Source organism: Lithobates pipiens, unplaced genomic scaffold, assembly GCF_037356315.1.
Source record: "Lithobates pipiens isolate NorthernLeopardFrog02 unplaced genomic scaffold, aLitPip1_a1.2 Scaffold_23, whole genome shotgun sequence".
In the NCBI taxonomy this organism is placed as follows: Eukaryota; Metazoa; Chordata; class Amphibia; order Anura; family Ranidae; genus Lithobates; species Lithobates pipiens.
The window spans coordinates 259,841,330-259,857,705 of record NW_027507785.1 but is presented as its reverse complement, the minus strand read 5'-3'; the positions used below and the strand labels follow the sequence as shown (position 1 = coordinate 259,857,705).

The 16,376-nt window shown below is 41.8% G+C and overlaps 1 protein-coding gene across 6 annotated transcripts in view; it reads right to left on the bottom strand.

Moving 5' to 3' along the window:
* Positions 1-5,781: 5,781 nt before the first annotated feature.
* The window catches only part of CEP350 (centrosomal protein 350), a 101,363-nt gene continuing 90,768 nt past the window's right edge, over positions 5,782-16,376 (bottom strand). For all 6 annotated transcript variants that reach the window (XM_077453088.1, XM_077453089.1, XM_077453092.1 and 3 more), the window contains one exon: positions 5,782-9,437. In XM_077453088.1, the coding sequence (XP_077309214.1) occupies positions 9,273-9,437 (165 nt within the window). In that variant the 3' untranslated portion in view covers positions 5,782-9,272. The remainder of the gene's footprint in view (positions 9,438-16,376) is intronic.

Below are 16,376 nucleotides of genomic sequence, written 5' to 3'. Positions count from 1 at the left end.
CTGATCACTGCCATTACCAGTATAAAATTATATTATAATATATATATATATATATATAACAAATACACATATACACACACACACACACACACACACACACACACCATAATTGTATCAGGTTTGCGTAAACCAATCAATATACAGTTATTGGGTTTTTATTTTTTTTTACCAAAAATATGTAGCAGAATTTATAATAATTAGATTTTTTTATTGGATATATTTTATCACAGAAAGTTAAATATAAATTTGTGTGAAAAAGTATGTGCCCCCTTTCAGATTTATTTTTTGCATATTTGTCACTCAAACAGCTCAGATCATCAACATTTTTTTATTATTGCACAAAGATAACCCAAGTAAATACAAAATGCAGTTTTTAAATGATGGTTTCATTTATTAAGGCAAAAAAGCTGTCCAAACCTGCCTGGCTTTATGCCACCCTTGGCGGCAACAACTGCAATCAAGTGTTTGCGATAACTGGCAATGAGTCTTTCACATTGCTGTGGAGCAATTTTGGCCCACTCTTCATTGCAGAATTGTTTTAATTCAGCCACATTGAAGGATTGCAGCATGAACGGCCTGTGTAAGGTAATGATGCAGCATCTCATTTGGATTTAAGTCCGGGCTTTCACTAGGCCACTCCAAAAACGAAATTTAGTTTTGTTTGAACCATTTGGAGGTGGACTTGCTGTTTTGTTTTGGATCATAGTCCTGCTGCATAATCCAAGTACATTCTCCTTTAGTATTTTCTGGTAGAGCTCATAATTCATGGTTCCATCAATTATGGTAAATCGTTCAAGTCCTGAAGCTGCAAAGCAGCCCCAGACCATCACGCTACCACCACCATCTCTGACTGTTGGTATGTTCTTGTTATGGAATGCTGTATTCGTTTTATGCCAGATGCAAGCCTTCCAAAAAGTTAAATTTTTGTCTCATCAGTCCACAGAATATTTGCCTAAAAGTCTTGAATGTTTTTTGGTAAACATGAGATGGGCCTTTGTGTTAGTTTTGGTCAGCAGTGGCTTTAGAACTCTCCCATGGATGCCATTTTTGCCCAGTCTCTTTCTTGTTGAATCATGAACACTGATCTTACCTGAGGCCTGCACTTCTTTAGATGATGTTTTGGGTTCTTTTATGACCTCCTGGATGGGTCGTCGTCATGTTCTTGAAGTCAATTTTGTAAGCCGGCTACTCCTGGGAAGGTTCACCACTGTTCTAAGTTATCTCCATTTGTGGATAATGGCTCTCCTAATGGCTCACTGGAGTTCCAAAGCCTTTGAAACCCTTCATAGACTGATACATGTACATTACTTTGTTTCTAATCTGCTCTTGATCTTTCCTTTCCATTGCAATATGGCTACCTGGAGGTATTCTGTACACAGACTGTGTACTGATCATCCCCAGAAATATCATTTTCTGCTTATGAAACCACTCCTATTAGACCCACTCAACACTGAGGCTCAGAGGAACATACAGGGATTACTTCAGAATAGCAAAAAGGTAGGAACCTGCAATAAAGTTTGTTATAATCCTTGCAATGTACATAGATCACTCAGAGGGGAATCATTTTTTTTTCTCAGCAAAAGTGGAGTGGATTTATTTTTTTTAATTGCATTTGAGTGTAAATATGAGATCAGAGGTCTTTTTGACCCCAGGTCTCATATTTAAGAGGTCCAACCATGCTTTTCTTTATATTACAAGGGATGTTTACATTCCTTGTAACAGAAATAAAAGAATAAAAGTGACGCTTTTTTTTTTTTAAACTCGCCCCGTCCTGCCAAGCATGCGTGCAGAAGTGAATGCGTACGTGAGCAACGCCCACATATGAAAACGGTTCAAACCACACATGTGAGGCATCACTGCGATCAGTAGAGCAAGAACAATAATTTTCACCCTAGACCTCTTCTGTAACTCAAAACATGCAACCTGTAGCATTTTTTAAATGTCGCTTATAGAGACTTCTAAGGGTAAAAGTTTGTCGCCATTCCACGAGCAGGTGCAATTTTGAAGTGTGACATGTTGGGTATCGATTTATTCGGCGTAACATTATCTTTTACAATATAAAAAAAAAATTGTGCTAACTTTACTGTTTTTTTTTTTTTTACTAAAAAATTTAAAGTATTTTTTCCAAAAAAAGTGTGCTTGTAAAACCGCTGCACAAATACGGTGTGACAAAGTATTGCAATGACCGCCATTTTATACTCTAGGGTGTTAGAAAAAAATATATAATGTTTGGGGGTTCCAAGTAATTTTCTAGCAAAAAAAAAGTGTTAACTTGTAAACAAATCTCAGAAAGAGGCTCAGTCCTCAAGTGGTTAAGTCTGGTTCACATGTATTGAAAGTCAGGCAGTTCAGCACACGTGTACCACTTGTATGTTCAACAGAAACTGGTCTAACCACTGGCTTTTGCCAAACCATCTTGCTGGAAAACTAGCATTCTATCAGCACTTCCAGTCATTGTTTGCCAACGAGGGGAGTCCCCGCTGTCAGAAAACAATAGCTCAGAGGTAGAGATCCCTGTACCACACATCGTTGTGTAGGTCTATTTGCTTTTGTTTTATTTATTCAAACCGATGGTTGAAAAAAAACAAAAAAATAAAAAATAAAACACCACAGCTGAACACGTATACCCAGTTTTCATCCTCCTACTTTAAAATTGTTCAGAGCAGCTTGCAGTATATACAAATGCCTGCTTAAAAGAAACAACTAGATTAGTAAGAAAATTTGTAAAAAACTATTATAATTATTTTATTTTTATTTTTTTTGTATGCTGTGTAAATGGCAACACAATATACAGTGCCTTGAAAAAGTATACATACCCCTTGAAATTTTCCAAATTTTGTCACCCTACAACCAAAAAGGTAAATGTATTTTATTGGGATTTTTTGTGATAGAACGCAAATTGGCACATAATTGTGAAGTGAAAGGAAAATGATAAAAAAATAAATAAATGATAAGATAAAACTTTTTTTTTTATCTATCAAATAAATGTTTTATCTTATTTTTTTTTTTTTTTTTTTTTTATCAAATAAAACACCTGAAAAGTGTGGCATGCATTTGTATTCAGCCCCCTTTACTCTGATACCCCTAACTAACATCTAGTGGAACCAATTGCCTTCAGAAGTCACCTAATTAGCAAAGAGTCCACCTGTGTGTAATTTAATCTCAGTATAAATATGGCTGTTCTGTGAAGCCCTCAGGGGTTTGTTAGAGAACCTTAGTGAACAAAGCATCATGAAGGCCAAGGAACACACCAGACAGGTCAGGGATAAAGTTGTGGAGAAGTTTAACTACGTAAGCCCCGGACCATTTTGCTGGCCAAAGATCAGAGCACTTTTTGCGATTCCGCACTGCGTCTCTTTAAAGTGGAAGTAAACTCCCCTATCCTTTTCAGCCAAGGAAGCTGCCATCTTTGCCTCTGTTTAATCTTCAACTGCTATGGTGCTGCACATGTGATTCGTTATGACACCAGCCATTGGATGGTTTGTTAGTTTGGCTGAGAGCACAGCCAATGTGCAGTTAGCATTCCCGGCATGCCTTTTTTTTTTAACTGTTTAAATCTATGGGTTTACTTCCACTTTAACTGACAATTGTGCAGTCGTGCGACGTGGCTCCCAAACAAAATTGACGGCTTTTTTTTTCCGCACAAATAGAGCTTTCTTTTTTTGGTATTTGATCACCTCTGCGGTTTTTATTTTTTGCGCTATAAACTAAAAAATAGTGACAATTAAAAAAAAAAAAAAAGCATTATTTTTTGCTATAATAAATATCCCCCAAAAATATATTTAAAAAAAAAAGTTTTTTTTCCCCTCAGTTTAGGCCGATACGTATTCTTCTACATATTTTTGGTAAAAAAAAATCAAGAAAAAAAAAATCGCAATAAGTGTTTGATTGGTTTACGCAAAAGTTATAGCGTCTACAAAATAGGGAATCGTTTTATGCCATTTTTATTACTATTTTATCTGTGTCTTATGTTACTGGAGGAGGTAAAGTTTACCCGCCCTGTGTCATTATGCAAAGAAAGGGGGATTGTCCTGGGAACTCAGATGATTGCTTCAGGTGAAGGAATCCGGGTGCGAGCCACAGCATGCAGATAATGTGGATGACAGAACTCTGGACGGCCGCACTCCAATGCTAAAACGAAACTCGTCAGCTGTTAGCATCTTTTGCTGTGATGTCATTTGCTGTGTCCTAATTATTATTTGAATAAAGCATTGTTTTAGCATTGGAGTGCGGCCGTCCAAAGTTCTGTCATTATCCACTGTATCTCTTTGTAACTGTGTTTCAACAAACAGTCTTATGCTTCTTACCACCCTACACTGATGCCTTGACAAGTGACAGGGTGGGCTAAGGGATCTTGCTGGTGGCGGGCAAGCAAGGGAAGCTTATACGGCGGACATACTCCTCTTAAGTACAGGGGTCCATTACAAGGGTCATACAGCAGATTCCCACAGCAGGATTCCCAGGTGTATGCGAACAGTACAGTTGAATGACGAGCCAACAGCCACATCTGTCCCCATGTAACTGCACATTCTGTTTCCAGGGGTGTTTACCTGTGGTTGGGTACAGATTATCACTTGTGTGTACACCTGTGATTCCTGCTGCACACGTGAATGGGGCCTAAGAAGGCAGGGGAGGCAGCAGGGTACAACTAAAGCTTGACTTCTGGGTGGATCCTAGTTTGCGGCCAGCTTTGCAACAGATTTTTACTGACAGCCCTATACATGTCTTGGTATTCTGCTTTAGAGATGTGACGGCCAGTGCTGAAGACGACTTTGGTTTAGATAGGGCAGGATATGGTTCATCAGACAAGACAACATTTTGTCTTCATTGCTCCAGTCCAGTATCTTCAATTCTGGTTGCCTTTAAAGTGAATCTGTGGCAATGGTGTGGCAATTTAGGTATTTTTAGAACATTTCTCTAACATGTGATACATTTTAAACAAACCCTCTCTGACTTGTGTAGCTGCAGGCATGGTTATGCTTATCCTCAAAGATCATAACAAACTCTTAAGTCTGACTGCAGTTTTTTCTGAACAGCTTGCAGCACCTGCTGATTGCTTACAATAGAAGTCTGGCAGGTTTGCCGAGATCCTACTGCCACAAAAAGCATGGGGGGGGGGGGGGGGGGTTGGGGTGTTGACCCTCTAGAATAGAGGCTGAATTTCCCCCACAGTGGAGAGTAAGGACTTATTTTAATTAAAAGGGTCACTTCATCAAAGTACCAATGTTTTTTTTCACACCCCTATAGGTTGATGTTGAGGCCAATTCACACATAGGTGGTCTGTTGGGTTGCATTTAGGCAGCCAATTCATTTAAATGAACTGACAACACATTGCAGCAGACTGGAAATTGAACCAGAACCATTTCTTTTTTAATGCAGCACACTGTGGCACATGGCAGTGCATTTCTGTGGAGCACTTGAATCTATGTACGTTGCTTTACTGCATTGGAGTGTCATTCAAAATGCATTGCACTGAGGCGCATTAACATGTGTAATATTCACAGTGATAACAGGCACATTGGCGCAAACACAAAGGTGTAATTAGGCCTCAATTTATTTACACACACACACCTAGCTGACATCCAAGCCCAATCCTTTTATAATAGCCCATAATACTTTTGTATTTATAAAATCTAATCTTTGTAGTTAACATAACCTGTGAGCTGGGTGTAGATGGGCTTAAATATTACATTCTATCTTTAATAAATATACCCACACAAATCCAGATTAGCAATGAGTCCTATGGAAACTGACAAGCACCACCCAGAGACGTAGCCAACATAACATGTATAAATCAGCATTTATTTACAGCTTTACTTAATGTACATATTTTCCTGCAGGTTATTCACAAGGCTATACAGAGCGAGGAAATTTACAATGCAGCATTGCGGGTGACAGATAGTGGCCCCTGAGCTGGAAATAGCATTGTTGGGAAAGAAATGGAAGCTTAGGGAACTACTTACCATTCCACTGCTACAAATGATACTTTGGTTGCACTTTGGACAATTTGTGGATGTTCAAGGGCTTAGAATGAAAAGCACTGCATATATCAAACACCCATGCTGAGACCTGTACCGTTATGTCACTTGAAGGTCCACATAAAGCCCACCTATGACATGATGATCGATCAGCAATCGTTTTTTACCTTCATTCTCCCAGTGCAATGTGGGAACAAGAAATGGTGAATATGACTGGCTGCTAAGGACAACAAAGACTGCTTATCTCATTCATTTTTTATAAATAAAATTGACAGTGGGGTTGAACTGGATCTTGTGTTAAAAAGCAATGACCACTTATTAGATCAGCACCCAGCACAATGTTAAACAAATATCTACCTTAACCCCCAACATCCACACATCAGAGGGTGACATCACAGTCATTCTGGTGAGATGCTGGGAATGTGGAATATCCACACATCGGGGGTGACATCACAGTCATTCTAGTGAGATGCTGGGAATGTGGAATAGCCAAAATCCCAGCACAGTGGTGATGCATCTTCTTTTGGGATTTGAGTTAGCTTCCCTCCCCCCACATAAATGTGGTGATTCAATGTAGGGTTAGGGGGACCTGATATAATAACCAGACATTGCTTTTTGAGTCAAGGTCTGCTTAAAACTGTCTTACAACTTGGTTTATACAAAAGAGCAATGTATAACATTATCACATTCTATAATAGTTTTAATTGTGCAACATTAAGATCTAAATGAATGCATATTTTTAATTAAAGTGAAATTGTCACTGTTACATTTAAAAATTCCAGTTTAGGATTGGAATCCTGCTATCACCTTAACTAGTCAGAAAAGCCTATTCTGTGCCCCTATCTGAATTGGTGCTCTGGGGCCTCTAACATCTTTAACTTCAGGTTGGCCTCACCAATTGACATTCCACTGTCTGAAAAGAAAGCCCTTTGACCATCTGCATAGTGGTAACGAGCACGTGGTACTGCAGCATTCGTGCATTAATGCATTTTAGTGTGCGTTCACAGCACAGGGTCAGGTCCAGGTTTTAGTGCCCTGGGGTTTATTGGCAGTCTATTCAAAATGAAAGGTCCATCTTAATGCAAAATATGATGCTTGTGTACAGGGGATCTTAGTGATAACAAGCACACATTTAAAGTGGAACTTCACTCTCTCAATCAACATTGAATATTTTTAATCCTTATGCTGCTACAATTAGTAAATGGATAGGAAAGTATATTATATTTACTTGTTTAATTTTAACTGTTGACTGTCTGATTTCTTTAGTTTTGTCTTTGTTCCCATGCCTAGGTAAAGGATGTCATACATCCCAGTAATCTTCAGGAGGGGAGAGCGGTTTATTCAGCCAAGCACACCCTCATGCCTGTATGTTTGAGCTAAGAACAGTTGGATTCCAAGAGTTGCTACATGAATAATCTGCCCTTATTCAAGATGGCCACAGCCAGAAATGTTAGGGGGCCTTTTTCAAAGGGTTTCTCAGCAAAATAAACGATGGGAGACATGGATGGATGGGCGAATTTTCTCTGAATATTAAAAATGAATTAAATAGCGCTTTTGGTTTGTGATGCTAACATCAGAGAGGCCCACAGGAGGTGGCTTTTCTAGCTAATAAAGGTGACAGCATCCACCCTGTGGTACTTACTCCTAAGCAGGCCATTAATAGTTTGAATATTTAAAAACGGTCATTAAAGTTGACCGGCCCTTTAACAGCGAACCTGTCTCCATTGCACAGGTAATGCAAACATTCTGTAGGACTAGAATCACTGTTGGAGACTGAAGACAATACATTTCATATTAACTAGAAAGATCAGGGTGGTTCAAGGCACAGCCTGCTACACCGATATTCCTAGTTTCCATTGGAGACTAAATAAAGATCAATAATTGTCTGTGTCCTTTGTGTACAGGTGAAGGATACACCTTCTAGATGATTACAAGAAAATATAACTTGCCACACATTGCATTTGAGAGTTAGTGTAATCATTTAGGTTAATTATACCCTTTACGTTTTTTGCCTTTACAATAAGAAAGGACTTAATACTGTCAAACAAGTTAGCCAAGTTCCATGGCTGTTCTCCAATGTATTTCATACAGAGCAATTAATGACTCACTTGGTGTCCCCATGTGGAGTGCTTCGCCTGACCAGAATGACATGGCTAGACTCCAATAGTTTACAAATGTCCACCCTGTGACCACTACCAGCAGCCTATTAGACCAGAGCAATTTGGCTTTGTGCAACCGCTGCGCCATCTGCTGGTCCATACAGAAAAAAAAAAAAACACTCATAGCAGCATTTGATGAAATAAGGCCAGAAGAGCTTCACCAGGTAGTTTGGTTTAAACACAGTGAAAGCATAAAAGGCAGCTGGACAAAACCTGTCACTAGTTGGACCTGAAGACCTGCTCTTAAAATGCACTATACGGTTTATGCAGGGAGGTGGCAAGCGCTAAATGTGATACACACTTGAACGCAGCATGAAACACCAAGTGTTTAGAACCTCTACTGTGTATAGTGTTAATCGACAGCAAAGAAAGAAACCAGACTTTGTCTGCTCTTATGAATGTGCATAATTAATGCTAAAGCAATTTTTCATTGTGATCCTTTGTGAATACGCCCTTCTAATGATAATTAAAAGGTATATACAGAGAGGAAAAAAATAATCTCAAGTTCTCATGCCAAACCTCGGAAGCCGGAGACTGCTGATCGCCCATAGACGCCACTGTACACCCAGCATTTCAAGTATTGCAAGAAGTTAAGGACACTTGATGAGGCAGCTGTACACACCCATGCCTCACAAAAGCTCAACCTAAGTTTAACTGGTTACCAGTATCACACGCAAATTAGAAGGAATGGAGAACCTTCAACACCAATGCTGCTGCTCAACCTTCAAACGTTTCAGTCAGCAGCAGCTTAATTGCAGAAGCTTGCACTGAACTATACACTTGCACTGTAAATTACCTCTCAACCGTGTAAAGTGGCATTGCAAGAGACTTGGGGAGTCTCTGATATTTTGGATAACAGAGAATTTATAAAATAATTTAAAAACAAGTCAAGGCTAATAGTAAATTGTGTTTCCTTGCATCATAATGAAGGGAAAAAAGTCTAAAAGTAAAAGTTTAAAGAGGAGAATCAGTATCACTCCTTATAGCTCATCATTCTCTAATCAGAGAACATTGTCCTCACCGAGGGCCTGGCTCATCCTTGTTTCAGGAACAGCACAGTCCCGTGTCTCCTATTCATGCGTGGAAAGCTCTCCCATAGGAAATCTTGTGACCAGCAAGAGATGGTGTGAACAAATCACACTGTTGGAAAGTCGTTCTTTCTGCTCTGTATGTGCTGCAAGACTTGTATAGTGTCCCGGATTAAGGCCTCGAATATTCCATCAGCCAGCTGCATCTTTACAAACAGTTCATCTTCATCGTAGTTCACCCATTGTGCCTCCTCCTCATGCAACTCTTGCACCTTTTGGTAGAAATGAAAAAAAGTTAAAAAATATAAAAGCCGATTTGCACATTTTCAGACAGGTACAATTTGTATACCAAACACCTTAACCATATCAAATTCAATCATAAAAACCTGTAATGAGAGGAATGCATAGGCTGCTATTGATGACCTTCCTCTGAGAATGCTAGCTGCCTGGCTGTCTTCCATCATTAATACTTTGAGTCACTGGCCAGTAACAAGCATGCAGCCAGTAAATTCAGAGTAAAGTCAGAATGCCTAATCGCCATACTTGGTTGAGGTCTGCAACAAAGTATTAAAATGACTGAAATAGCAAGACTGGCAAGAGAGCTCAAGTTTGAGAAGCTAGTAAGGATAGGTAGTGTACATAATGCAAGTATGAAAATAATAACGGTATTACTGAAAGCCTTTTTCACAGCCTGCACTACCTCTGGCCACCACTAGAAGAAGATTCCACACCAATCTCGTTGGCTGACCAGATACAAATCTTACACACAATCTGGTTCATGCTTAAGCCTCGTACACACGGGCCGAATGTTGGGCGACATTGGCAGGGTCAATAAAAACAGGACAATATTCAGCCCATGAGTAAGGCACTCAGTCCAACAGAAGCCGACCATTTGGCACTGCCTTTTGTTCTGTTGTTACATATGTAGAATATCCTGCAAGACAGTTTGAGAATGTCCGTTCCCCTTGTAGGGTATGGGCCGTTCCTATATAATACATTGATAAGTGCTTCAAAAAGGAGTATACCAGAGCTGCCTGGGTCACCACTGAAGCAATATCCAACCATGGAAAGAACCACCAATGTATATGGGTTAACTGAGCCACCAAATAATAGCACTGTAAATTTGTGACACTGTACAAATTATGTACACTACCTATGCTTACTAGCTTCTATCCGGCCTGGATAGGCAAGAATGTGTCAAGGGATATCATAGGAGGATTAGTACCCTAAAGAAATTGGGAGAGTAATGTATTTCCTTCGTTTTTTTGGGACATAAATTGGCGCATGCCACAACAAATATAGGCTCCTAGGGAGATGTATCATTTTGAATATGCTGATTCGACCCAGGAGGTTGAGGGCAGCTTAGACCAAGTCTGCAAGTTTTCCTTTAGACGAGATATTAGAGGAGATAGGTTATTAGAGATGAAAGTCCACAATGGTAGCTTGACGTTGGCACTGCCTTTAATGAGGCCACCATGGTCCACAGAACACTCATGGATGTCGTCCTTATTGAGGGGTTTACAGTCATCCAGAGGCTCTGAGCCTGAGTTAGAACAGTGAGAACCTTTTTCTGGGCCTTGTCCAGGACCAGACCCAGATTCTTCAGGCACTAAGATGGTTCAAGAACTGATTTCCATAGAGATTGAAAACCCATCCAAATGTCTGCAAGATCTGAACTCTTTCACAGAAAGTCACCCAAGTAGCCCATGATGTGAATCTCCTCGGAAGGCAACAGAGCCAGCACTTGACCGAAGACATTTATGAGGTTTTGGCACCTATGGCCAGTGCAAAAGGGAGGGCCAGAAATTGATACCGCCAAGTATGAAAGTTTAAACACTCAACAAATGAAAAAAAAGAAAGTAAAAAAAAAAAAAAAAAAACACTAATTTCTGACTTCCTTATAACTGTAAAAACGAATACTATTCAGGAGACGCTAGAAAGTGTATTGCAAATAGTGGAGATATAAAGTGCCATACATGGTATAGGACTGCAATAATGGTATGATAACAGGACTATTCTGTCTTACGTTTCCACGTTGCTGGTCCCCGCATAGGTCCAAGCTTAGCCCGTCATGCTGGGCATACCCCCAGAAGCCTCTGGAGGGTCTATGAACCATAGGATTTGACTACTGCCCTGGACCTGTATAGAACACTCTGGCTAACTACATATATTGCACTGAAAGCAAACACAAGCATCCAAGCAGTATCTAGTGCAGGGATATGCAATTAGCGGACCTCCGGCTGTTGCAGAACTACAATTCCCATGAGGCATAGCAAGACTGACAGCCACAAACATGACAGCCAGAGGCAGAGGCATGATGGGACTTGTAGTTTTGCAACAGCTGGAGGTCCGCTAATTGCATATCCCTGATCTAGTGCTTGAAGCAACATTACAGACTGTTCCCAAAAAGTTGATTTTGGGTACAGTACCCAATGTTTTACTGAGATTGCACCGATCTGGACACTGCTTCTATTGTTTTAGTAGAAGGCAGAGTGGAAGTTGACTGAAAAGCGGATTGAGGAATTCAGTAAATAAATAGTTAACTAGTTATAAAGTCTCAACAGAGGAATGTGATCTGGCTCTCTGCATCTCCCTCTCTCTCTTCCCGCCCTTTCCTGCCAGAAGGGAGGGGCAGGGAGGTGATCGGCTTTCACACAGACCACATAAAAGGCAAGGAAGGGGGATACAGAGATGTCGCACACAAAACTAGATGACGAAAGATATAAACTGACCGCGCTTTCATGGATTGACGGCAATAAATCTTATGGTCAGTTTACCAACCAGAACAGGCAGGATCAACCAGGTATTATACTGTATGTAAAGAAATACATAAGATTTCTATAGTTTATCCTAACTTAAAAAGACACTATTAGGCCCCTTTCACACATGCGGACCATTCAGGTCCGCCTGTCAGTTTTTTAGGAGGACCTGAACGGACGCTCCATGCAGGTCTAAGGAGCGACAGATGTCAGCGGTGACATGTCCACTGACATCCAATCTGCTCCAATCCGCTGAATCCAGGCAGATGGAAACCCTATTCTCCATCCGTCTGGTGGATCAGATTAAAACGGACAGGCGGTCCATTTTCATATGATCCCCCATAGAGGAGAGCGGAGCTCTGACAGGTCTGTCCCTGCACATTGAGCAGAGACGGACCTGTCATCCCTGCTGAGCAAAGCAGAGTCCGTCAAAATGGACATGTGTGTATGAGAGGGGCCTAAAGCAGAGCAACTCCTCCATAAAAGCAAAAATGGTCCACAAAGTGGGGGCTATAGTGTTACAACTGCCGTGTGCAAGGTTACAGAGGCTACAGAATAGTTAGAAGTGATTCAGCGACCTGTCCTGGCAAAACAAAAAAGTTTAATCCTCTCTGATGCTAATGCACCACTTTTATAATGTCTCACATGTTTCCAAACAGCTACAGACTAATGTGACTAATGTGCTCACTAAACAACAAATAGCAATAATTACCTACCCCACCTTTTTTTAACATTTTATTATGGCTAACAGCAAAGTTCACATTATCCACTGAAATGTTTTTATTTTTTTCCTTTAAAACAAAAACACACACAACAGAGGTAATCCAGTCAAAAGTAAAATGCCTGCAGACAGATTTAAAAAAAAACTATTTGAGGATTCTGAATTATGAAAATGCATCACAGAAGGGGAGATTAAAAGGGTACTGACTGTATAAAAGGAGTGGCTACTCCCTACACCCTGGATCTAAATATATTTTATAATGTTTTCATACATGTTCTAACAAGTACAATAATCCTTCATCTCTCAACACCTACATATTTAAATGTGCAAAACGTCAACAGACACACATATCCACTGTGCTATAGTAAATTTGTACAAAAAAACGACTGTCCCCACTAACAGGAGGAAACAGCACCTGCTTAACCACTTCAACTCTTGCATCCGTATTCACCTTATGGCACAGAGCAAGCTTTACATTTCTACTATGGGTCTGTTTATACAGCAATAACTTTTACAATTTGGGATAACAAAATATATATTCTTTTTGGTAAATAAAGCTTTCTTCTATTAATGCTGTCTTACAAAAACTAATTTTCTATTCAATTCATATATATTTTCAAAAAAAAAAAAAAAATATATATATATATATATATATATATTTTTTTTTTTACTTTGAACAGTGTTGACATTAAAAAGAAAAACAGTATTAGGCCTCATGCACACGAGACGCAGATGAAACCTCTGTTAAAAAAAAGCTGAAACGCGCGTTTTGCCGCGTTTGCATGTCGCGCTTAGACGCGTTTGCGTTTAGACGCGTTTATAAAGATAACATCATGTAGACCCTCCCCAAGCTCTCAAAGCATTTTTTTTAACTATTTCTGCTATTTTGATCAGAGTGAGCAGCAGCAGCATAGAGAGCAGTTGTACACTTGCATTTGCCGTGTCACTTGCCACGGCACCTGCCACAAGTTGTGGATTGTCCACTTGCCACAAGTTGGGGATTGTCCACTTGCCACATCACCTGCCACGTCACCTGCCACAAATTGTGGATTGTCCACTTGCCACGTCACTTGCCACATCACCTGCCACGTCACTTGCCACGAGATGTGGATTGTCCACTTTCCACGTCATCTGCCATGCCACCTGCCACAAGCTGTGGATTGTCCACTTGCCGCGTCACTTGCCACATCACCTGCCACATCACCTGCCACGTCACTTGCCATGTCACCTGCCACAAGTTGTGGATTGTTCACTTGCCACGTCACCTGCCACGTCACCTGCCACAAGTTGTGGATTGTCCACTTGCCACGTCACTTGCCACAAGCTGTGGATTGTCCACTTGCCACATCACTTGCCACGTCACCTGCCACGTCACTTGCCACGTCACCTGCCACAAGTTTTGGATTGTCCACTTGCCACGTCACTTGCCACGTCAGCTGCCACGTCACTTGCCACGAGATGTGGATTGTCCACTTTCCACGTCATCTGCCATGCCACCTGCCACAAGCTGTGGATTGTCCACTTGACACGTCACCAGCCACATCACCTGCCACAAGTTGTGGATTGTCCACTTGCCACGTGACTTGCCACATCACCTGCCACGTCACTTGCCACATCACCTGCCACAAGTTGTGGATTGTCTACTTGCCGCGTCACTTGCCACTTCACCTGCCACGTCACCTGCCACGTCACCTGCCACAAGTTGTGGATTGTCCACTTGCCACGTCACTTGCCACAAGCTGTGGATTGTCCACTTGCCACATCACTTGCCACGTCACCTGCCACGTCACTTGCCACGTCACCTGCCACAAGTTTTGGATTGTCCACTTGCCACGTCAGCTGCCACGTCACTTGCCACATCAACTGCCACGTCACCTGCCAAAAGTTGTGGATTGTCCACTTGCCACGTCACTTGCCACTTCACCTGCCACGTCACTTGCCACGAGATGTGGATTGTCCACTTGCCATGTCACTTGCCACGTCACCTGCCACGTCACTTGCCACGTCAGCTGCCACGTCACTTGCCACAAGATGTGGATTGTCCACTTGTCACATCACCTGCCACATCACTTGCCACATCACCTGCCACAAGTTGTGGATTGTCCACTTGCCACGTCACTTGCCACATCACCTGCCACGTCACTTGCCACAAGATGTGGATTGTCCACTTTCCACGTCACCTGCCATGCCATCTGCCACAAGTTGTGGATTGTCCACTTACCACGTCACCAGCCACATCACCTGCCACAAGTTGTGGATTGTCCACTTGCCACACCACTTTCCACGTCACCTGCCACGTCACCTGCCACAAGATGTGGATTGTCCACTTGCCACGTCACCAGCCACAAGTTGTGGATTGTCCACTTGCCACGTCCCTTGCCACGTCCCCTGCCACGTCACCTGCCACAAGTGGATTGTCCACTTGCCACATCACTTGCCACATCACCTGCCACAAGTTGTGGATTGTCCACTTGCCACGTCACCTGACACAAGTTGTGGATTGTCCACTCGCCACGTCACTTGCCACATCACCTTCCACAAGTGGATTGTCCACTTGCCACGTCACTTGCCACGTCCCCTGCCACAAGTGGATTGTCCACTTGCCACGTCACCTGCCACGTCACCTGCCACAAGTTATGGATTGTCCACTTGCCACGTCACATGCCAGTCACCTGCCACAAGTTGTTGATTTTCCACTTGCCACGTCACCTGCCAAGTCACTTGCCGCGTCACCTGCCAGGTCACTTGCCACGTCACCTGCCACAAGTTGTCTATTGTCCACTTGCCACGTCACATGCCAGTCACCTGCCACAAGTTGTTGATTTTCCACTTGCCACGTCACCTGCCAAGTCACTTGCCGCGTCACCTGCCAGGTCACTTGCCACGTCACTTGCCACAAGTTGTCTATTGTCCACTTTCCACGTCACTTGCCACTTCACCTGCCACGTCACTTGCCACAAGTTGTGGATTGTCCACTTGCCACATCACTTGCCACCTGCCATGTCACTTGCCACAAGTTGTGGATTGTCCACTTGCCACGTCACTTGCCACAAGTTGTGGATTGTCCACTTGCAATTGCAATTGTTTAAAATATTTTTCTAATGGTTTTTCATCATTTGCAATCATTTTTGAGATTTTTAATGTAAAAAAAAAAGGTCACCTTTAAAAACGCATATAAACGCAAACGCGGCTAAACGCGGTAGCGGCGTTTTACCGCGTTTTGCCGCGTTTTGCGTCTGAAACGCAGAAATTTTTGTTTCTGAACGCATTTTTTTGCTTCTGGAAAAACGAGATTAAACGCAACTGCATATAAACGGAAAAAAACGAGACTGTGTGCATGGACACATAGGATAACATTGAATGAGTTCAGGTGCAGTTGAAAAAACTGTCCAACTGCATCTGAACGCGCGTTTAACTGCGTCTCGTGTGCATGAGGCTTTATAGATAAAAAATAAATAAAATGCATCTACAAATAGTTTTTTGTGATCACGGACGCAGATAATCATGTACAGATGTGTGCAGATGATTGCGGACATATGAGTGCAGATGATCACTGGGACATATGATTTTACTGTTACATATGTGGGGGACAGGTGTTTTTACTGTGTGGGAACAGTGTTTTGGGGACATTGTGATTTTACATTGTGTGGGGACACTGGGCCGGTGATCGGTGTGTAAAAAACAGCTCATACTCACTGATCACCGGCCGGCTGCAGCAGTCTGCTCTCCTC